Genomic DNA, 22,903 nt, shown 5'->3' with positions numbered 1-22,903 from the left:
ATGTAGAATTCTAGAAACTAAACTGAGACAGGATAGAGAAACTTCTGACATCTCCACAACTATTTTGAGAGAAAAGTTGTTTCACATTTTTTAAAATATGCTCAAAATTCAAGCGAAAAAACAATGAGCCTCTGCAACTTATGCAAGGAATCTGAAAACTCTCACAATCATTTTGAAATATTTTGGCACGTGCTGTTCACCAACTAGTCTCCAACAGTCTTAGTCTAATTTTTCCACAGAAAAAAAAAAAAACTTTAAAAAACTTCAACTTCTTGTAGATTTTAAAAATTGTTAAAAATTCTGAATGTGATAGTTAATCTGTTCTGTTACTGTACAAAAGTCTTCCTTTTTTTTACTATATCATGAATCATGATGCTTTTTTGAGACTTCTTCAAATTTAACTTTGACTGTAGGTTATTTTTTTTCCTTACCAAAATTGTTGTTACCTATCTTGCATTTTTAAAAGTGGTTGTTCTTGTGATGCAGTGACTAATTTAACCATTAAGGTAGTATTTCACTGGGCAGTGACTGTTAAGGATTATTTGGCAACTCAAACTTGACTCAATATTGCAAGAAAATATGCAATTTTCCATTGCAGTCTTATTGAATTCTGTGTGTTGAAGACCAAGGGAACAACAACCTGTGTGGCACATACAAGTTTTGAAAATCACAGCTTATTTGTGTGTGAATAGCTTAAACTGTGCTTTAAGCCGTGCACAATATGAATGGGACCTGTGTTTCCTTCTACAATACCTTGTGAGATTACAAGAAAAACTTTGCTTTTTGTACAATGAAATTCTTAAGTGCAAAAGTGTAAAAATAGACTTCTTTTTTAACCTTTTCTTGTGTTCCCTCACATAAAATTTTATCAGTTTAGATCCTGTAATCCATGTGAATACATCATGTGTTGGTAGACTCCAGTTGGATTAAAATTCCAGTTTAAGGAAACACAACAAAAAAGGAAAAAACAACACTTTATGTGTTTATTTATGTTTTATTTTTTTAACAAGAATAACCAGCAATAATGCTGAAAACACAACTCCAGCTTTCCTAACTAGCTTTGATGGTTTGCTAGGCAACATAAACACATTCTGAAGAAATGCCAAAGTAGTCCAGGAATAAAGCATCCTCTTAATGTGCAGTGACAGCAGCTAATCTTCAGTCTGAACTGGAACCTAGATCCAGACAAATTGTTCACCTTCACCTTGTTAATTGTTGCGAACAGCGACTGGCTCCAGCATTTTTCTCCACTTAAGTTCATTAGAGCACAGAAAATACACGTTTACCATACCCGAGAACAAGTGAATTTGTCTGAGGGGTTAGAAACAACAAGCTCAGGTTTGACAGGCCACAGTTATAGATGTAGAAAAGTTTAAAATTCTGCTATCACTGTTTGAGCTAGAGTACTGCAGATTAAAATAATTCAGAACACCGGAATATGTAAAATATTAAACCATTTCATTGAATGTAAAAAAAGAAAAACTCGATTCAGTCAGAAAGTACCTAGTCCATGGTATCATCAGTATAACAACTGATAATCAATAAACTGATAAACAATCCAAAAATGTTATATCCTTCTTTGTCTGTAGCTATGAATACAAAATAGCTGTAAAAAGTCAATTTCTGCAGTTAAAGGAATATTCTGGTCTTTTTAAAAGTGAAATAAATATTTAATATTTCAAATAGTTATTATTGTTAGAATTTTATCAGCTGTGACAGCAGTCATAGAGCACTGAGTCTGAGAAAAGGGCAGAAGTCTTGATCCAGGCTAGGAAAATGGCAAATGGCAAAACAAGTCCTTTTCAAAAGTGTGAAAGAAAGTTACATTAGCAGATATTAAATCTGTACACTTTTGCATGACATCATTTGTTTAGGTTGCTGCTGTTTTCCATCTGTGTGCTGAGAATAGATGTGCTGAGGCTGCTGAGGGTATCAGTCCTGATCAGTGTGTCTAGTCAGAAAAGTTTACCAAAGGTTTACTCAACTCCTGGTAGACTGATACATTCTGCAGCCTCTCTGCATGACTTGTTTTATAAGCCTGAAAAATTATACAAAGCAGGCCCTTATTTGACATTGATGTTGTTCAGTTGACAAAACAGTGACTAACTAAACAAAAGTGTAGAACTTTGATATTAGCTAATATTACCATTCTTTTACACAAGTGTGTAGTTTTTTAACAGCAGTGACAGATGTCACTGCTGATAATGTATCAACTATTGATAGATATTTGACAGAACATCACTGCAAAAATGGCCAAACTGTTCCTTTAGTGTTGCTGCAATTAATGGTGCATCAATTATTCTGCTAATCTTGTAAGTTTCTTCTTTTTTCTGCTGGTTAAATACTGGTTTCCTTTAATCATGTGTTCAGTTCTCAGCACAGAGCCGTAAAGTAATCCCAACAGGAGCAGGGAAATGCGTTTTATTCAATAAAATGTAGATATTTGGTGCTGGTGTCCGACTTTGTATTAAATGAAGAAAGACAATTATACTTTGTTCCATCCCTTTGTTAGCACACTAAAGCTGAGTAATTATGGTTAATTTTCATATTCACACACTCTGTATATATATATATACAGACACACACACTCCTCTTGTTGTTCTTTCTGCTGTTCCCTCTTCAGGGGTCACCACAGTGAGTTATCCTCCATCTAACTGTTTTCCGCACCCTCTGTTCTCACCTCACTCCAACTACCTCCGTGTCCTCTCTAACTGCATGCATATATCTCCACTTTGTCTTTTTCCTGGCAGCTTTGTCTCTAACATTCTTCTACCAATATACCCACTGTCCCTCCTCTGCACATATCCAAACCATCTTTCCCTTCTTCATCATCTTTAAAGCTTTTTGAAAATCATTCTCACTAATCTTTTCCACTTCCTGGTCCACAGTTTCTATGACCTCTACTCTTCTTTCCCTTTCATTCTGGTCATTCATCAGCTCCTCAAAGTACTTCCATCTTCCCATCACTCTCCTCTCTTATTAGAACATTTCTACCTTTAACAAGCCTAACCTGCTGCACATCCTTTCCAGCCTGGTCCCTCTGTCTTGCCAGTCGATACAAGTCCTTCCCTCCGTCCTTAGCGTCCAGCCTCTTGTAAAACTCATCATATACCTCCTGTTTTGCCTTTGCTACCTCCCTCTTTGTCTTATGTTGGCTCTCCAGATATATTCCTGTTTACTCTCTGCAGTCCTCTCACTGTCCCATTTCTTCCTGGCTAACCTGTTCTTCTGGATAACTTCCTGCACTTCACTATTCCACCACCAGGTTTCCTTATTATCTGTTCTCTGTCCAGATGACACATCAAGTATCTTCCTATCTGTCTCTCTAATCACTGTAGCTGTAGCGGCCCAGTCATCTGGAAGCTCTTTCTTACCACTCAGAGCCTTTAACAGCTCCTTCCTGAACTCCTCACAACATTCTTCCTTCCTCAACTTCCACCGTTTGGTCCTCTTCTCTGCCTTTACTCTTTTCCTCTTCATCACTACAACAGTCCTCCTACACACCGCCATCTGATGCTGTCCGGCCATGCTTTCCCCTGCCACAACCTTACAGTCCACAATCTCCCTCAGGTTACCTCTTCTACACAGAATGTAGTCTACCTGTGTACTCCTGCCTCCACTCTTATAGGTAACCCTGTGATCCTCCCTCTTTTGGAAATAGGTGTTGACTACAGACATTTCCATCCTCTTGGCAAAATCCACCACCATCCATCCTTCCTGGTTCCTTTCCTTAACACCAAACCTGCCCATCACTTCCTCATCTCATCTGTTTCCTTCACCAACATGTCCACTCAGGTGTGCTCTGATTACCACTCTCTCCTCCCTGGGAATACTCTCCATCACTTCATTGGGATTCTTCAAGACTTTCTCTTTCTCTTCTACATCACATCCAACCTGTGGAGCAGAACCACTGACAACATTCAGCATCAGACCTACTTCTACCTTCAGATTCATCACCCTATCTGACACTCTTTTCACCTCAACTACATTCCTTGCTAACTCCTCCTTCAGAACCACCCCTACTTCATTTCTCTTCCTATCCACAGCATGGTTAAAACAGCTTATACCCTGCCTCAATGCTGTGAGCCTTGCTGCCCTTCCACTTGGTCTCCTACACACATAATACATCTACCTTCCTCCTCTGCATCCTGTCAGCCAGCTCTCTAATTTTGTCTGTGATTGTACGTACGTTTAGAGTTGCAACCCTCTGTCTTTCCTCTTGTCCTTCTGTCTCCTGGTACGTTTGCCTCCTCATGATCTTCGACTAATAGTGGTGCAATTTCCACCAGCAACCTGGGCCTCGACTGATCCAGTATGGTGTCGCGTGGATGAACTCGCTTGCTTTTTTTGGCAAAAGTGTTTTTTACCTGGGCTTGGGACCAGCACTATATATACACACATACAAAACAAATAGACTTCTATTCTGTAGCTGAATACCTTCCCATCTAAGGGTCTTTCTCAGTTTAAAACTGGAGAGTGTGGAGTTCCAAACATTAAACTTCAGTCCAAAATCTGAACATTTTGCTCCTCAAAGGAGTGTCCCCTATCCTTGAGGTGTAGGTGAACTGCTGAGTCTTGTCCAGAAGAGGTGGCTCTCTTTTGTTGAGCCATGCGTCTGTGGAGAGGTTGTTTGGTTTCTCCAAGAGTTTGGTTTCTCCAGGAGTTCTGGACATTCCTCACTGCACTGAACTGCAGACACCACACTGCTCAGTTAGTGTTTAGGTGTTTTGTCCTCAGGGTGGACCAACCTCTGTCTGAGAGTTCTGTTAGGTTTGAAATGCACTGGGATGTTGTGTTTGGAAGAATAAAAATCTGTTACTCAGACTTTCAAGCAACATAAGGAATGACAATGTTTTTACGTTTGTTTTTCTATTCCTCCCTGTTCTGTGGCAAGGAATGTTGAAAGAAGCCGGGAAATGAGATTTCATCTTTCTGAAATGGACAATGGAGCAATAAGCCTGATTACCCAGTTATTTTCGCTCTAATTCACACTGTCATGCATTCGATCAAAGCATCTCTCTGTGAGCCAGACAAACAAACATCCTAATGACCAGCCTGAGGTGGAAGGGGAGTGAGATTAATCTGCATGTGAATTAAGCTACATAAACAGAACTTCTCATGCAGCCTAAACCTTGAAACTTCACACTCTACAGTTTTAAATTGAGAAAGTTATTTAGTTAGGGAGGTCTTCAACTACAGAATAGAAATTCTCTTGTTTTATTCAAATAATATATTTTATATTTATTTTTGAGGGAATTTGCCATGTCCTGGAGAACTTAGAATCTACACCAGCAGTTTCCTATTTGGTTTAAATAGTTTAGATTGGAGTAAACACATTTTATGCAGTTTTTGAGAGACTGCACCATAAACAAACTTTTTGTGTGATCTCAAAAATGCCTGATATGTCTTTTATTGATTTCCATTCCAGATGATCGCCATCGTGTCAAGCTCCAGTCTTTGCTTGCAGACCCCAGTTCTGAATATGTCAATGCAAACTACATAGATGTAAGTAAACTTTCATTACTAATTTTCCACTTGCTTCACCTCCTACTTCTCCGTCTGTTTTCTTTTTTTTCTGCCTGTTTTAATATTGTACGGGTTGACCCTCTGCTTTACCAGTCACCAGACACCTCCACATGTTGTTAGTCTCAACTGTGCCTTCATGGGCAAACCCACGACATAGCTTTATATCTGTGTGCCAGTACATGTGGGCTTTCAGGTCAGATTGTACCATAGTGAGTCCAAAGATCCTACAAGAGCCCATAAGCTTGAAGCAGTAGACCTCATGACTCACCCTAAAGCTTTTGCAAAGCAATGCCGAGCAAAATACAGCTCTGCTGAGCCTTTCATCTGCTTTCAGATATTGTGATCTTACCTACAGCTCAGCTCGAGTGAATCTCAGGCAGCCTCTCTGGTGCCAGCAGCAGTGTGCACCCCCATGAGATCTTATTTCTAAACCTTTGCATTAGATGGACTGACTCTGTCTGAAGACCTGGCTGTAAGCTTATAATGGAAACCTGAAAAGGACTCCACATTGTTTTTGGCTGAATCTACAATAGTAGGATACAGAGCTTGTTATTGTCACTGAATGCTGCATTACATCCTCCATTTCTGCCATTGTTTGTCAAACAAAAGAAAATGGAAAGTAGGCAGAAGAAGCTGGTGAAAGCTCGATGTGTTTTGTGTGGCCACTTTATCCCCTTTAGTGCTCTGTAAGTGCTCCATTAGAGCAAATGCTCTAAGGACCTTTGTGTCATTAATTGTGCCAGCTCCAGCACCACCCGCATGTCATGCCAAGACCCCCGGCTCGCATCGTTGCAGCAAAACTATTCCAAATTGTCCTTACAAGGCTGGAATAAATTAAACTTTGCTATTTTCAAAGGTTAAACTTCAAAGAACGACTGTCCTCCCATCTCATTCACATGCAGCTTTACAGCCTTTTTTTACAGGGGTGGATAAAGGTGGCATTTTGGAGTCAAACTTTAAAGGGTTCCTTTGTCCTATGTTCATAGATGTAACAGATGTGATGTCAGTCTTGCTAATGTCTCATGTTTGCTGTTTTAAGCCAGATTCACCCTGTGCGATCTTTGATCATCTTAGATAAAATCTTTTGCTGTTAAAAAAAATGTAAGAAAATGTTTGGTCTGTGGCCCTTTCAGTGTCACATGCTAACTGACAGCCAAGTCAGCACTCTCACAACCAAAGATGACCTACAACAAATATCAAGCAGTGTCAGAAATCTTCTGAGACTGCTGCTGTGATTGACCTCTTTTCCCAGCCTTGAGTCCACAGCTGTCTCTTTTGCCTAATTCTCCTCTCTAGTTAGAGTCCAAAAATAACAATTTGAGTGTCAACATCAGGGCTTAATTTCTTTTTATTGTTAGACTGATATCGGTCAGATTCTCGTGACAGTCATACAGTCTGATGTTGTCGAGTGTGAAATGGGTTACTATCAAGATTTAAGAATTTCAGGCTCACAGTGTGACATGTAGCAGTTGTTTATGACAGCTGAAAACTGCACAGCAAAGCCAGGCTTTAAGCTCCACTGTCAGGTTGTTTCTTGTTGCTCTTATGCTGAGAATCAGATGCAGGTTTATGTAATGCATGTGGTGGAACATAAAATGAATTCAAACAGCTGTCATGTCAGAGCAGACCAATGAGCAAGTTTTATTTTTTAAAATAACATATCCTGCTCTAGATCCAAACCTACTTTGCTTAACAGTTTTTTCTTCATCAGACATTGTCCTTTAATGGATTATAAAAGTTTCCTTAACCTACCAGAAGCCATCAAAAGAGAGAGAGATAGAGAAGCCCTCTTAACTTCAGGTCAATTTGACACAAAATAGGAGGATTAAAAGACATCTTTTTCTTTTCTTTTTTTAATTTAGTTTTCACATCTTTCAACTACATAAAAGTGATATTTTTTGTAGGTTTTGTTATAACTATTCTAACTAGCAATTGCTAATTATCCCAAACTACAAATAGTAACTACGTAGTCATGGACGCCTGATTAGGTTATGAAATGAGGGTGGAAAATCAAGAAAAAAATAAATTAAGCACCAATTATGTCTATACTGCAGACATGTTGTCATCTACAATATACATCAAGCATACATTTAAAAAAAATGGGACTCGTTATTGAAGACTGACACATGGTAACTTATTTACTTCCCTCATTGGACACTGGGGCTGAAAAACACCCATTATGTCCACACCTTTATGTTTACAGTTTATGGAAGCTTATTGTGCCTGCTCCACATTTTCTTTTCTGTTTCTGGAGTATTTTTAGCATAGTTACTACAGCAGTTTGGCTCATTCTCTCCATCTCCGTGTGGATGTAAACAACTCCAGAAACAGGGCTGTGTTTACAAGGATATTTTTAGAAATGACAAATAAAAAGTTTGTTTTGTAAAAATAGCTCCAATGTGGATCTGAAACTAGATTTTGGACGTCTGTAGAACTTTCACTTGAAACTCAAATTTAGCACATTGTTTGCATAAATCATATTTAGCCCCGAATTGCTCACACACACACACACACACACACCGATGTGAGCTCCAGCCTGATATATTTGTAAGAGCAGCATGAAGGGACCTAAACTAATATCTATGATCCTACACATGTCTTTTGCTCTTGAATAACTTGATATTGCTTAAAGATTGTTGACTATTCTATTCAGAGTTACAAAGGAACCCCTAAAAACAAAGTGAATTCATTCAAACTGTCAGGTGTGGTAGAGATGGAGCAGATTCATGCTGATAGTTCCAGGAACAAACTTTTTTATTATAAAGAACAGAAAACCAAAAAAACAAAAGCTAACATGGCAACAAAAACAAAACACAAACAAATCCAAACATGAGAGGCAGGACATGGGCGGAACCAGACAGCGTGTGAGTCTGAGTAAGTGGAGGAGATGACCGGGTTTTAAAGACAGAGGGTCATTAGGGGAAGTGGACTCAGGTGAGTGATTACAACTTAGATCAGGTGAAGATGGGTGTGGCAGGAAAACAAGTGATAAACTGAAGAGAAGTGAATTATGAGAGGAATACAAAAAACAAGGAGCAAAAACTGAACTAAGACCAGACTAAACATGAAGACAACTAAATTACAAAAAAAAAAGAAACCATAAACCCAAACTGAAACATGAATCAGAAACACAAAAAACAACCCCAAATCTTAACACAAACAAGCAATTTGTAGCAAGAAAAATTGTACAAGGAGCAAGCTTTCTCATTAAAAATACAGGAAATGAATATTCATTCTACCCCCTTCCCCCAAAGGGTGTGCAACATTTACAATCATTTTTAGCATAATAAACACAGTATTCCTAATAACATTTGCGGAAGAATTGTACGGTGAAATAATAATGAAACTATAAATAATAAAAGGCAATGAACAGAGTTTCAGCCATTTGAAGACTGTAGCAGCAATGAACGAGGCGGGTGGACTACTGGCAAACAATGCAGGCGGTAATGAGAGGCACATGGTGGGGAGCCCAGAATTTAGCAATTAGTTTTAAAATGAAGGTTTTATTTTGTAAGTAAAAATGTTAACTCATAAATTCTGAAGAATGTGAACATGTTTCTGATTGCCAGGAGATATAGTAGATGTTTAAAGGTGAAAAGTGGGGGAGCAGTTGCTCCACTGATTAGGTGCTGATGATTGTAGTCGAGTATAACTCATTTAAAACCAACAAACCATCACAACTGATTTGTTTTTTTTTATTGTAACAACAATCAAAATGTTATAAGCACCATATTTACAAAAAAATGTTGGTAGTGTAACTTTTACTTAGCCCAATTTGAGACAAAAATACAGTATTTTGCTTCAACAGGAGTTCACAATTCCAGTTTTCAGTAGAATAATAAACATTGCTTGAAGTGCCGTTTTAAAATATTTTCAACTCTTTTAATGTTATCAACGAAAGTTTAGGGATCCTGATGAAATTATATGTGTCCAAATATGATGGAAGTTAAAAAATGAGCGTTCAGAGACGCTGACTATTTGACAGGGTGTGTGGAAAGAAACCCAGAGCGCAGACACGTCTTCTCATAAAAACAAAAGTAATTTATTAAAAAGAGAAAACAAAGGTTGTCGTGGCAGCAATACAAAACAAAACAAAAAAAAAACTTTACACAAAGGATTGAGAGGAGGCATAAGCAGAGGAACTGACTGTGACATAAGACCAACAATGAACCAGCTAGGAAGGGATGGAAGTGACTGCGGCCCGGTCCCAATACTCACACTCCACCCTACGCCCCTCTATGAAGCCTGTACTCAGAAGGGTTCGTGTGCGCAGGTTACAAGCATGCAGACATTGAAGAACTGGGACAGTACAGGTTACGTCATCGACTTGCACCTCTGGGCCGTAACTGTGACATCCAACATGGCGGACCGGTCCCTGTTTTGGTATTTTAAGAAGGTGCCAGTACAATTTTAAAAGTACAGTTTAGGTATTTTTGCTTTCTGAAATCATTGCAGGAGATATTTGGCTGTTTAAATGTGTTTTGTTCTGACTTGTTGAACACAGAGCAAAGTTTGACAGTATTCACACCTGTACAGCAGAGTGAAACAAGAATTATTTCAATACTTTACATTTAAAAACTGCTTTTTTCATGACAGACGCAGCTTACTCTGTCACCACTGCCATATATCCATCTTTTAATCAAAAACCCTTTCAATATCAATAAATAAAGATAATAAAAAAAAATATCAAAAAGTCACATGCAGCAATGAATTGTGGGTAAATACTTCTGAAGTCCCCCTGGATGCGGGCTTAGCTGAAGGGCGGATGTAGTACACAAAGGGGGCGGGGCTAAAGAGCACTCCGGAGAATTAGGACACATTACGCTCTCAAACCCTTCAGCATGAACACACATTTGAAGGGTGGAACAAAGGTGGAAGTGCCAGTATTGGGACCGGGCCTGAATATAAAGGGCTGATGGTGAAAGGGACATTAACAACAGCTGAGACTAACAGGTAATTAGAAACAGGTGAAGTGGGCGTGGCAGGCTGACTGGAAAACTACTGAGCTGAGGGCAGGTGAATAGTGGCACCGGCAACACAGGGGGCACATAATAACATCTTATAAAGAAACACAAAGAACAAGCTTAACACAAGAACGAAAACATGAAAATCAAATATAGAAGATCAAAAATTATCTGAAAAATACCCACACCCTGACACAATTGTTTAAATAATGTATTTAAAACATATCGGTGATATTAAGGCATTTGTTTGCAAGAATAATGACACGAAGTCTGTGATCTGATGAGATAAACTGTCTCTCTGCACATTCATCTTCTATAGAAAGTCAGAACCCAACAGCGGGAGGAGCAACTACATACGCCTCTTTCACACGGACTCTAATTCAGAAGTCCGGCTCTACTCCGCTCTACTCGGCTCGGCTCTATAAAGAATGCATCGCGTTCACACCGGCCAGTTTGGTCGGTAGCAGAGGAACGCCTCCTCGTGTTGCGGGGGGCGGGGCCGCGGCGCAGGGGGTGCGCTACCGAAACTTGGCGCAAGTTGTGTAAACAACGGAAGCGCTATGGACAATGTCAGCCCTGTGTTGTTGCTGTTTTTTAAACTTATGGGGATTCTCCTGAGACTTCAGGATAAGAGGCGCAGTGGAAGAAATGCTCTGGATGCTGCGATTGTTGCGCGGAGTAGGACAGCTGTTATCTGCCGGAGATTTCAGGCTTTACAGCTCCTTCAGCTGGGGGACAGATGGCAGAAACGTTGCAGGGTAAGCTAACGCTGTTGTTTATATTCCTTCCTTTCACTCTCTATGCTTGCATCTGGTCACACCCACGACCAATGAGTGAACAGGAGCTAAGCTTGCACCGCTCACGAAGCAGGGCTGGCCCGGCTGGCCCGACTCCGAAGCAGGGACCAAAGAAGCAGGGACCGAGTGCGAAAAAATGCAGATGTGAATGCTCACAAAGTGAGCCGAGTAGAGTGGAGCCGGGACCGTTAGGGTCTGTGTGAAAGGGGCATTACTGAGGCATTTAATGAGACATAATGACCTGGCTTTGAGTTGGTTCTCTGACTGTAGAAAAACAAACTGGTTCCTAACTTGAATCAGGTAAAACCCAGCTCTAACAGCATCCCAGAGCTAACACTGGAACCTGTTTAGTGGGGAAACTCTATGTGAGAAGGACCGATATAACCAGAATACCAGGCTGGATCCCAAAATCACTCGGTTATTTGTTCTGTGATTGAAGCAATTAGCAGCAGTTTGATGACATGGGGCTACTTGAATAAAGTGTTTGTAAGTAATCAACATGCTAATCACTTTATTTCGAATAACATATCCAAAGAAAAATACTTAGCAGTCAGCATAAACAGCTGGTGCTTCGTCTCACCAGTAAAGAAACTGTCACAGAGTTTCATGACTTTTTACATGAGGTGCACATGGATGCCTGAGGGGGGTGGGTATTGTTAGCCACAATACCTGGTGAGGTATTGTGGCTAAATAAAGGCAGACATTACAGTCATGTACAGTATATGTTTAGTTGGTGTAATGGATGACAACATGAGTATTGATACAGGAGACTGGGGTTCAATTCCCATTATAACTTGTTATTTATGATATTTGTTTTTGTTTTTAAACAAACTGAAATGAATGTCATGACTTATTTCAATATGAAACCACATTTAGACATTTAGAAAACTTTTGATTTTAGGCTGAAAACTAATGAGCCCTGGGTTGATGTCAATAAGATCAGCATGAAGGGATTTTTGTTTCCACTTTTTTATAAACTCATGGGTGTCTTGCGCTCCTAAAAAACATGAGCTCACTGTCCAAACTCTGTCCCGTCTGATTTTTTTTCCAGCACAGTTTTAAATCTTAAAAAAAAAATACTTTTTTTGTCTGATCTCCATAGCTGATTGTTTCTGATGAGCAAGTTGCTAATAGGTGTATCAAAGTTCGGACTGATGGAGAACATAGCAATTCTTTTCAATATTATTATTATTTTTGTTTTTGTTTATAAGAAAGTAAAACTGCTGGAAGTGATAAAATGTTTTAAGGCAGAAAAATGAGCGCTAAAGCATAAGTTTGCAGCCTCAGTTTAAAACGTGCTCCACCTGCTCCACATGATGTCACATCTGTTATAGTTGCTGCATCTGAATGCAGAAGCTCCAAAGGAAGGGGGGGGGGGGGATTTATTGTCATCTGATTTACAAAATCTAATCAAATGTGCTTTGTTCCCTGACTTTATAACTTGTGAGCAAGAAAAGGCAAGTTTATTTGTTTGTTTGGACAATAATTCTCTTTTTTTATTTCAGAAAGTCATACTTTAGTTACCCAGTCCTGTTTTATTTTCTTAGACAAAGAGAGTTGCTAGTGTCAAAATCTGTTAAGACTGAAGACAACTTTTATTTGTTTGAAGATTCTGAATGTATGAAATGACATTTTGTGTTTTATGAGGTGCTGTCTGATGTTGATCAGTTGCTTTATGGCTGCTGCTGATGTGGTCATTTCCTTCTTGTCCTCTTTTAACAATCACAGTGCACATGCAACGGGTTAAAAACAATCACCATGTATCTCTTTTACATATAGTTAAAAAAGAACATTTGGGTTATTATGAATCACATGTGGCTTTTATTTTAGAACCATGAATATTTGAGTTTTCTGAACTAAATTCTTTTCACAGGTTCTTTATAACCATTTCATTACCTTCTTCTCCTGATCTTTAATCACAATAACTAGCTCTCTTGTCTTCTCTCCTACTTTCCTTCTTTATTTCTCTGTTTTCTATCCTTCTTGTTTTCTTTTTTTTTGGCAACTCTTAGATTCGGATAAACAGGGAAGTAAGTACCCTGCTTCTCTTCTCTTCGCACCCCCCCCTCCCCCCATCTTCATGCTCCCCCCTCTCTGTGACTCTTAGCTTTCCATGGCTTCATTCCAACAGCATATCTCCTTGCCCTTGTCTCCCTTTGAGCTCCTATGCCTGTTCACTTTCAGCTCACTTTTTTTCTTTGTAAGTCTGTCTGCCGCAGCCTCCGTGTCCTTTCACCCGCTCTGGATGACAGAGGGCAGAGACAAAACAAAAACAGTGAGCCTTTAAAGGAGGAGATGTGAGGTCAGGTCAAAGTTCTTGTGCATACAAACAATCAGTCAGGAAGCTTTGCAAAATGTAGTCAGTGATACTGAACTGGGAAAAAAAAGAAACAAGTTTTCCAGGATTAGAGCCATTATTTATTTAGAATATCAAAGAAAAGTGAGTGCCTGGTAAACCCAGATGGTCACACAAAGTTTCAGAAGGATTTATTTGTAGTGTAAAATTCAACTCATTCTCATTCCCAGGGAGTCCGATCCAACCTTTTTGTCAAAAAAGCTCGGACACGAGCAAACAAGTAGTGTCCTTTGGTGTCAGTGACTCACCTGGCAGGTAATATTAAACACCAAGAAGTGCTCTCTTATCAACAAGATATTCATCATTTGGCTGGGAGGGGAAGAGGAGGTAAGTTTTAGGACACAGAAACAAAACTCTGAAGTTCAAGACCTCTTATAATTGTTTTTACATTTCATTTTCATTTTCTAACCTTTTTTAGTATTGTTTTGTTATTACATCTGCTGTTTCTTCAGTTTGGTTAGATTCAGGCAACACATTCATTAATTGTTTAGTTTGGAAAAAAACCACAAATGTAGTAAAGCTTTAAACTACCCTTCCTGCCCCAGGGTAATAAACACTGATATAAAAACACTCACTCCTTGTGCACAATGGAGCTGTTTACAAAAGATTTTGAAATGATTACGATGAGCTTTATAAATTTAGTGAAAGCAGGCTGGACTAACGACAGGTCTTAATGTCTTTTTTGTGACTAGCGTTAACTTGCTTGCGTGAAAGAAAACCACTAACCACCACGCTGCTAATCGGCTGGGGTAGAATCTCGCTGGGCTGAGTCTGTTGGCAACTAGTTGGTGTCTCAAAGTGTCTCCAAACATTCCCCTTTTTTTCTTGTGAGCTGCAGAGACTCACAGTCGTTGCTTGAATTTTGAACATCTTCAAAAAGATTTTGCAAAAGATTTTCTCTGAAAACAGTTGCAGAATTGTTGCGAGCATCCCTGAGCTCCAGAGCTGTATCTTTGTTACTTATCTTTGTCCAGATCTCACCACACAGATGATAAACATTAATTATTAAAAACTGTCCAAATTTCCGTATATTCATTTCAAACATGTTCTCCAGCAGCTGCCAAAATGGTTGCAAAGCAAGCTGAGGCAGGTGCAACGCTGTCAGAGGAGGGCAAAAAACTAATGTGCACAGCCTAGAATAGTTGTTCCCAAACCTTTTAGCTTCTGAGCCATAATATATTAGTGACAAAAGTGTGTAACTCCATCTTTTAGCAGTTTAAATACATAAAGAATGCAAATAACCCTGTTAAACAAGAGCATAATGACAACACAAACAGCTTTAGAATCCACAATACAACTTTTTATAAATTTATGACTACTGTTTTCTATACTGTGTAACAATTATGGTGAAAACATACCATAAACAGTATTTTTTTATTTAAAGTTGATATCTGGAGATCATCTAGGAAGCCCAAGTTCATGTAGGTTGAACCACATTGTGGTCTCGACCCCAACTTTGGGAACTATTGGCCTAGTGTGCAGTCAGCAAGCCTTGAACAAAGAACATAGGTTGTGATTTTCCAAAACTGACTGCACAAAATGCAGCCTCATAGGAAACACTCTATTCAGTGAGATTAGAACTGAAACCTTGCTTTTTTTGTCACAACTTTGAGTTTCCAATGTGTCTCTGAACAGGTTGGGGGTGGTCAGGGACTTTTCACATTTCAAATCAGAATTCTGACTTTAGGGAACATTCCAGTTGTTTGATTTGCAAATTCCAACTTCTGAGTACAAATAAATGCATCATTACACATCTTCATCTTCATTATGTGCTCTGTTAATGCATAAACCCAAACTCACAGCCCAGATCAGTTCAGTGCCAGGATTTGAACTAAACTGCTAAACGGACCTTATATGAGATTATCCACGGGTCGATATTGGCCCCGTCTGACTCAGCGTTATTGGTTATGAGGTTTAGATGGGTACTGAATGTGTATGGGTCCAAAATGAGGACTCATTTGGAGCCCACTTAGACCGACCTGACAAGAGAACTGAAGTGGCCCCACACATACTGTCTGGACTGTCAGGACAATCACAGCTCCTTCCCCTCTGACTCACCTCTGACTCACCTCTGACTCCCCTCTGACTCCCCTCTGACTCACCTCTGACTCACCTCTGACTCACCTCGGAGTGGGCAGCATAGTGTTATGGCGTTCTCTCTTTACACTCTAAAGGTACTCAGTCCTGCAAGATTCCATGTAATTAAATGATCAAAATAGCAAATATCTTTCCTCACTTCACTGGAGGTGCAAAAGCTTCTTGGTTTTGTTTTCACAAAGACTGGTGAAGACAGCTTTTACAAACTGAAACACATTCTGTACCAGTTGCATCATGAAAATTAAAACAACTCGCTCTGAAAATCTCATCTCCTACACCCTTGCAGATGGCACCAGATGCTGTTATTTTCACAGTTGTGTACATATTTAAAATACAACTGAGGACTTAATAATGGATGATGGCAAATGGTTTGGAACAGAATTTTGCATAAACATTCATTTTCTCCATCCACACAAACAATTTTACAGGCAGGTCCTACAATTTTAGGACAACAGTAATGATTCCGGTCCCCTGGAAACCAAAAAAACATTCAGTATAACAAGAGCAATGCTGAGAGCTGAATGACTGCTGAAATTTGCTAAAGCTATAACTAAGTTTTTTTTAAATTTAAAACAGGCAGAAGGAAAACTAAAAAGAGCAAAACAAAGGCTAAAATGATCAGTGCACAGGTTGAAATGAGCAAAACACAAGCTAAAACTTAAAAGCAAAGGGAAATTAGCCAGTAGCTAAAAGTAGCAAAAAAGTAACTAAAACATAATAATAGCAAAACTATTATAGCAAAAGCAGCAGAAAAGATGCTACTAAAACTAAAATCAGCAAAACAGTGCCTAAAATAATCAAATCTGTAGCTAAAGGCTAAAAGGAGCAGAACAATAAATAAATGTTAAAGTGAGCAAATCAAAGGCTGAAGCTAAAACTAACAAAACAATAGCTAAACTAGCAAAATGATAGATAAAGGTAACAAAACAGATGCTAAAGCTAAAATTTGTAAAATAATAGCTAAAATTAGCCAAACTGTATCTAAAAGGAGCAGAATGGTAGCTAAGGAAAGCAGAACAGGAGTTAAAAAGTAAAAGGAGCAAAACAGTAGCTAAAATCTTAAAGTAGCAGAATGGTAAGTGAAAACTATAATAGGAATAACTTCAGTAAGTTTCTTTCCTTGTGTTGGAGGATTATTGTGCTGCGCTGGGTTAGTTCATGTTCCACGTAGCAGACTTTTCAAACTGATTTGAACTGGAACATAAGAGGCTGCACATTTTGCCAGTGTCATATCCTCGTAGAATCCGAGAATCTGGACCTGCCTGATGTCCTCCAGGGCTCAGAAGGAGTAAAAATCCTACAAGTGATCCTGAGGTTCACAATGAGTATGAGCCCATTTACTTGCATACACTCAGGTCAGATTTTTCTCATTAACTTGCCATCATTCGAGCAAGACAAATTTGTCAAAGCAAAATAAACGAAGGCTTTCTCTATTTTTTTTTCTTTTTTATTTAATTAAAAAGCATTCCACATCTCTGAAGCGTGCATTTTTGCTTTTCTTTCTTTTCAATCCGCTGATTCACATGGGTTTATTTTTTATTTCTGCTGTTAGAAAATATACTTGCCAAGGTGACAGACAGGAAAGTGGTCAGCCCAGAGGCTCATGGGAATAAGGATCCCTGCACTCTTCCATTGTGATGGCCATCCATCTCAGCTTCTCTCCCCAGCATGGCAATTATGGAATGTAATTTGTGTTGCTACCTGGCAGAGTTGGGCATATGGGGGCGGTTGTGTGTGTGTGTGTGTGTGTGTGTGTGTATATACAGTGTTTTTATAAATGTTGACTGAACACAACAGTTGAAATCTCTTTAGCCATGACTGATGAAAAGGTCTAGATTGTAAGGATCTATCTTTGCATTCAGCAGCCAGCCTTTGCCTGGTGGAGAGCCAGGGCACCACTAATAGCCTCCCAGGCCTTGGACAGTGTATCATAACAGGAGTAACGCTGCAGCAGAGCAGAGAGGAGACAGGCCGATCAGTCAGTGTCACTCAGGTAGAATTACTCCTCAGGCTCTGGATCCTTCACTTGTCAGTGGAGCTTTGATCAGCCACCCTGGCTGCATGCAAAGTTTCGTACACAGGGCTGACTTTGAACACAACAACCTGGCTCAGAAAAAGGCTTAATTTAAAGACCAGGCATTCCTTGAAGCTATGCATATCACCCACTGCCTTTCATGGCAGATTTTTAAGATGATTTTATGATGAGAAGGAACAGAGTTAAAGTAAATGACCCGATGCATGATCTATGCTCAGAGTACAAGCCCAATTATTGAATGAGGTTGAGGTGTAAAAAAGCAATAAAATGTATCTGTTTGAACATTAAATATCTTGTCTTTGTGGTGTATTCAATTGGATACAGATTGAAAAGTTTTTTCAAACATCTTATTCTGTTTTTATTCATGTTTTACACGTCCCAACGTCATTGGAATTGGGCGTGTATGTGATGGGAGTGACTCTCAGCTACAACTGTGCTAAAACACTTTCTGAGTTTAAGCTCAACATCTGTAAAATTAGCTGACTTTTAGGTGTTTTTGTCTTTAGCATTGTTGCTTAGCTGTGGTGGCTATCTTGAGTTGGATTTATTTCAAAAGTTAATCATTTGTAAATGTGCATCTAATGATTAATTTGTGATCGTTTCCTTACAATTCCTCCAGTGATTTGTGAGATATTTTCCTAACACAACATGAGCAATAACACTTGCCTTTTCTGTAAACCTTATTATTCCAGTGTGATTCTTCATTCAGAGCTGTCTTCTAAAGGCCATTTACAGAAATGATAGAGTAAAAGAATAGACCAGAGGACTGGAATGAGAGTTTAACTCTCTCGATCTGCTTTCTGTTTCACAGGGCTACCAGCGATCAAACCACTTCATCGCCACTCAAGGTAAGTGTACAGTTCAGTTTGTGTGTTTTTACCGTTCACTGCAGCTGACTTTGTGCAAACGAATCTGATGAATTATTAACCAACAAGCAGCTTGTGCTGCACCGCGATCACATCTGGATTTTCACGATAAACAGTCACTTTTCCACAACTGCTGGAAGCGCTCCCACAAGGATCGCCTGTAACTGTCAGAGACCATATTGTTGCAGACTGTCGTCGTCTGTGAAGTTCTGCTTTTGTGTCTCTCCTCCCTTCGATCTGCATGTGAGGTGTGGCGCCTCTCTGATGTCGAGTTGATGCACTACATCTGCCGTGTTCCCCCGAGCAGCTCCCAAAGAGAAAGAGATAGGAAGAAGGAGAGCAAGACAGCAAGACGTTCTCTTTTATACTCCGCCGGCTCTGATTGTGTTTACTCACTGAATCCCCCTCTGATTTCTTTCCATCTTCACTTTGGTCTTCCTTCTGTCGCTCCTCAAAAGTAGAGTCAGAAGAGGAGGCTCTGTCTCCTTCACATTTTGCTCTTTTTGAACACACAGGGTTCAGGGAGACTCCCCAGGAAAACTGGTGCTCCAGCAACCCTGTTCAAGTCAGAGTACAAGTGTAATTTGAGTTCAAGTAGTTGTAGAAAAAAAACAACCGTTAGTCTGTTTTTTTTTTTTTTTTGTGATTGTCAGGAAATGACATAAAACAGCAAAGATCCTACTAAGTAGGATTGCTGATTTGACTATGAGAGTTTGCCTCGCTGTTGACATGCTGCTTCATAACCAACAAATGTGGCCACACAAACAGCTGTGTGCATCTATTTTAGCATCACTTTATAAGTCATGTTCCAAAAAGTACAACCTCAAACAAGACAAAGTCAGGGCTGTGTGGAAAATACAAATAAAAACAGAATTCAATATTTTGCTCATAGACCCATATTGTAATCACAATGGAATGTTGTATTTCAAATGCTGAAAATAAGAACCTGTATAATTTTATTGTAAAAAAAAAAAAAAAAGCTAATTTTGAATTTTATGACAGCATCACATCTCAAAAAAAGTTGGGACAGGTGCAACAAAAGACTGTAAAAGTAAGTGGTGCAAGTAAGAAAAAGCTGAAGGAGCATTTTACAAATAATTAGAATAATTGGCATCAGGTCGCTAAGAGAAATGGGTATTAAAAATTTCATTTCAGAGAATTTCTCAGAAGTAAGAAAGGAAGAGGATCATCAGTCTGCATAAAGCTGTGTTGAAAATACTGGAACAATTTCTGAATAATGTTTCTGAATATTGGGAAGATTTTTAATATCCCTTTATCAACAGTTCATAGTATGTGACCCATTCTAGCCAAATGAGCTGCAATACATACAGGCAACACTGCAGGAAAAGTGAAAATATTGTTTTTTCTGTAATTAAGATTTGCAGAATAGTGCATCCATAAAGACACTATCTAGCGATCTGACTTACTAAAATAGCTTATATTCTTCCTAATCTACCTTTACATGAAAGTATGTCTTCAAAAAGATGCTTTTAGCTCTAAGCCTATTAGCTTCTTTTGAAATTGACCTTTTTTTTCTCTGCCACTGGGAAACTCCTTCAAAGAAGATGTGGCATCACTGTGAAGCTGGGGGTAGGGGGTTTCCTTTTGAAATGTGGGGGTCAAGTTTCTAAAGACATCACTCCAGACCAATAAATATAGTCTTTTTAAACTGGTCTTCTTAACAAAAGTCACTTGTTCCGAGCCAGGTGATAAATGGACAAACTTCCACAAGCTATTCTAATTTTAAAGATTTTGAGAAGGAGAATTAACTCAAAATTTAAAAATCCCTCAATATGACTTCTGCCAGAATGGGTCACATATCCAAAGATTTCAAGAATCTGGAGAAATCCGTGAGCCTAAAGGACGAGCCTGAAAGTCAGAACTAGATGCCTGTGATCTTTGGTCCGACGAATGCCACATCACGTAACAAGAAGCAACCCTTCCTTTTTCTTCCTTCTGTTTCCAGTAACGTCTACCACCTGCCCTGCTCTCAGATTGTTTAAATAAGTTACTTTAATAGTCTCCAACACACTCTGTTATCTAATCTACAGAAACAGTGTTCTTCATTTGGCCTTACAGCTCTTTTCAGACTGAAAAGACGATTTAGAAAAATAAAAAAATGATTCCTTTAAATTGTGACATCTTTTGAAATGTGCTGGAAGTGAATATATGAAATGTATGTTAAGTTTGTCTCAAAAGAAAATTAGTCAAATGGTTTTAACAAAGTTTATTCACAGGATTACTCCTTGTCATTACAGAAAACAGTTCAGTGATTTTGCTTAACAGAACTTTGATCGGGGCAATATAATCGTAAAACAGTAGGGTAGTGAAGGAATGTTGATCTTCAATAAATGCCAAAGAAAATGGGCAATGACAAGGCTCCAACCTGCAAATGTGATTTGGAAACAGCAGTAAGAGAGAGTTGGAGTCAGATTGATGAAGAACACTTGTCATTAGTTAGGTCCATGCTTCAGCCAGAGGTGATGGAACCAAAGACTAATGATGCAGTGTTTGTCCCATGATTCCATATTGGTTTCCCTGTTAGATCTGAAAAATCTAATTGTTACTGACTACAACATTTATATTTTGCTATTTTAAATTTTTTCTCAATGCCAGAAGGTTGGAATTTTGGGGAAAAAAAAGAAAATTGCTCTGTGTCTGTCAATATATTTATTTTTTTATGCAAACTTTAGCAATTGAAAGCACGTCCTCTGAGAGTGGTGATTCCATCAGTTTTGTCAGGGGTTGTACTCAGACTTTTGCATGCCATCCAATATGAAGTCTAACTGTGACTGTACTTCCTGAGTTTCAGTGTTTCTGTTGTTTGTGTTGCAGGACAACTTGTAGCTAAACACAAATTGGTTTATAGGGTGGCTTTAGTCCACACTTTTATAATCCTGACAAGTTGTTAAACTGGGAAAAAGAAATTTTACAGATTTTTTTTTTTTTTTTCTGTCTGAAAACGAGAGAATAGTGATGCATTCTGCTTCTGGTTATTATTAAAAGTGTCTGTCCAGCAGAGATAAGGTTATGGAGTCTTCCTCCCTCACAAACACACTCTGCCTGCTACTCATGGAATCTCACGTCTTTATTTTCTGGGAGCGTTTAACAGACTTTCCTCTCATTTCCTCTCAGCCTTGCCTTTCAGCTGAAGCTCCCTCGTGTTCCCAGTTTTTTGGACTAGTGGTGATCCGAGCACTTTGTTGCCGGGTACAAGCTGTGACTGGATTTGACAGGATTTACCTAAATAACACAGCTGTCCGTGTACTAATTTGATGTTGAGCAGCTTTGCAAAACTGTACAAACATTTTCTGTGAAAGTGCAGCATGAATGCTGAAACTTACTGAAGTTGAAACTGAGTTGTTAAATCTAAAAGAAGCAGAACACTTACCAAAGGCTAAAAGCAGCAAAACACTACCTAAAAGCAGCATAGGGGTAGCTAAAACGGTAAATTAAAAGCTAAAAGTGTAAAAAAAATCGAGCTGAGTTGTGTTTACTAATGTTGTTGAGCTGTGGCAGCCATCTTGAATTGGGTTAGGTGCAGATGTACACCCAATGATTACTTTCTGAGAGTTTAATTCCAAGCTATTACATGGCTCATGACATGTTTTGCTAACAAACAGACAAACTCAGGCAACGACATTATCTCCCATTATGAAAAATTCAAAACATTTTAGCCGGGTATGTTTAATTTAATTTCTTACTTTTATTATTATATTTGTGTTTTTTCTTAGTTATTTTTGTTGGACCAATTAAAACTACCAGAAACAGATGTGATATATTTTTTTGTGCAGACATATTTGTCATTTAGAAGTTGGTTTGTTAGCAGATTTTTCATCCAAAATGTAAAAGAAAATTAGTTTTCATTCATCATTGTTGTATTGCTTGTGCATCATTGCAATGTACTGAAGTCACTGTCTACATTAATTAACTATGCTGTTTCAGTATAAGTTTTTCAGACTTATTACACTTTAATCTTTTGTCTTTAAATATAAAATAATAGTTAAACATTGTAAATTTTAGTTGCTGAAGCTGTTTTAATTCACTCTCTCCATTCCGACACACGTGTCCACCAGAGCAGACCAACTTCCCTGCATCATTAAAGAAGTCATTAAAGTCACTCACCCCTTCAGCATCATCCGGTTAGCCCTGGGTGGTCAGCTGTGGTGGCAGGCTGAGTTTGAGCCTTGAAGCAGCTGTACTTCAGCAGCGGTCAGCAGGTGCTCAGGGCTTACTGTTATGTCCACAAAGGAAGTGGGGTT

General features: G+C 38.9%; 1 protein-coding gene across 5 annotated transcripts in view; it reads left to right on the top strand.

The window, feature by feature from the left end:
• ptprua (protein tyrosine phosphatase receptor type Ua) overlaps nucleotides 1-22,903 on the top strand; it is a 391,037-nt gene that overhangs the window by 316,926 nt on the left and 51,208 nt on the right. For 3 of the 5 annotated variants that reach the window (XM_017431881.3, XM_017431879.3, XM_037975676.1), the window contains 3 exons: nucleotides 5,429-5,505; nucleotides 13,300-13,317; nucleotides 18,587-18,623. In XM_017431881.3, coding sequence (XP_017287370.1) covers nucleotides 5,429-5,505; nucleotides 13,300-13,317; nucleotides 18,587-18,623 — 132 coding nt within the window. The remainder of the gene's footprint in view (nucleotides 1-5,428; nucleotides 5,506-13,299; nucleotides 13,318-18,586; nucleotides 18,624-22,903) is intronic. The other 2 variants (XM_017431882.3, XM_017431880.3) reach the window with 1 other exon arrangement.

Source organism: Kryptolebias marmoratus, linkage group LG5 (genome assembly GCF_001649575.2).
Source record: "Kryptolebias marmoratus isolate JLee-2015 linkage group LG5, ASM164957v2, whole genome shotgun sequence".
Taxonomy (NCBI): domain Eukaryota; kingdom Metazoa; phylum Chordata; class Actinopteri; order Cyprinodontiformes; family Rivulidae; genus Kryptolebias; species Kryptolebias marmoratus.
Note: the sequence above shows the minus strand (reverse complement) of the source record. Positions and strands in the feature narration are given on the sequence as shown.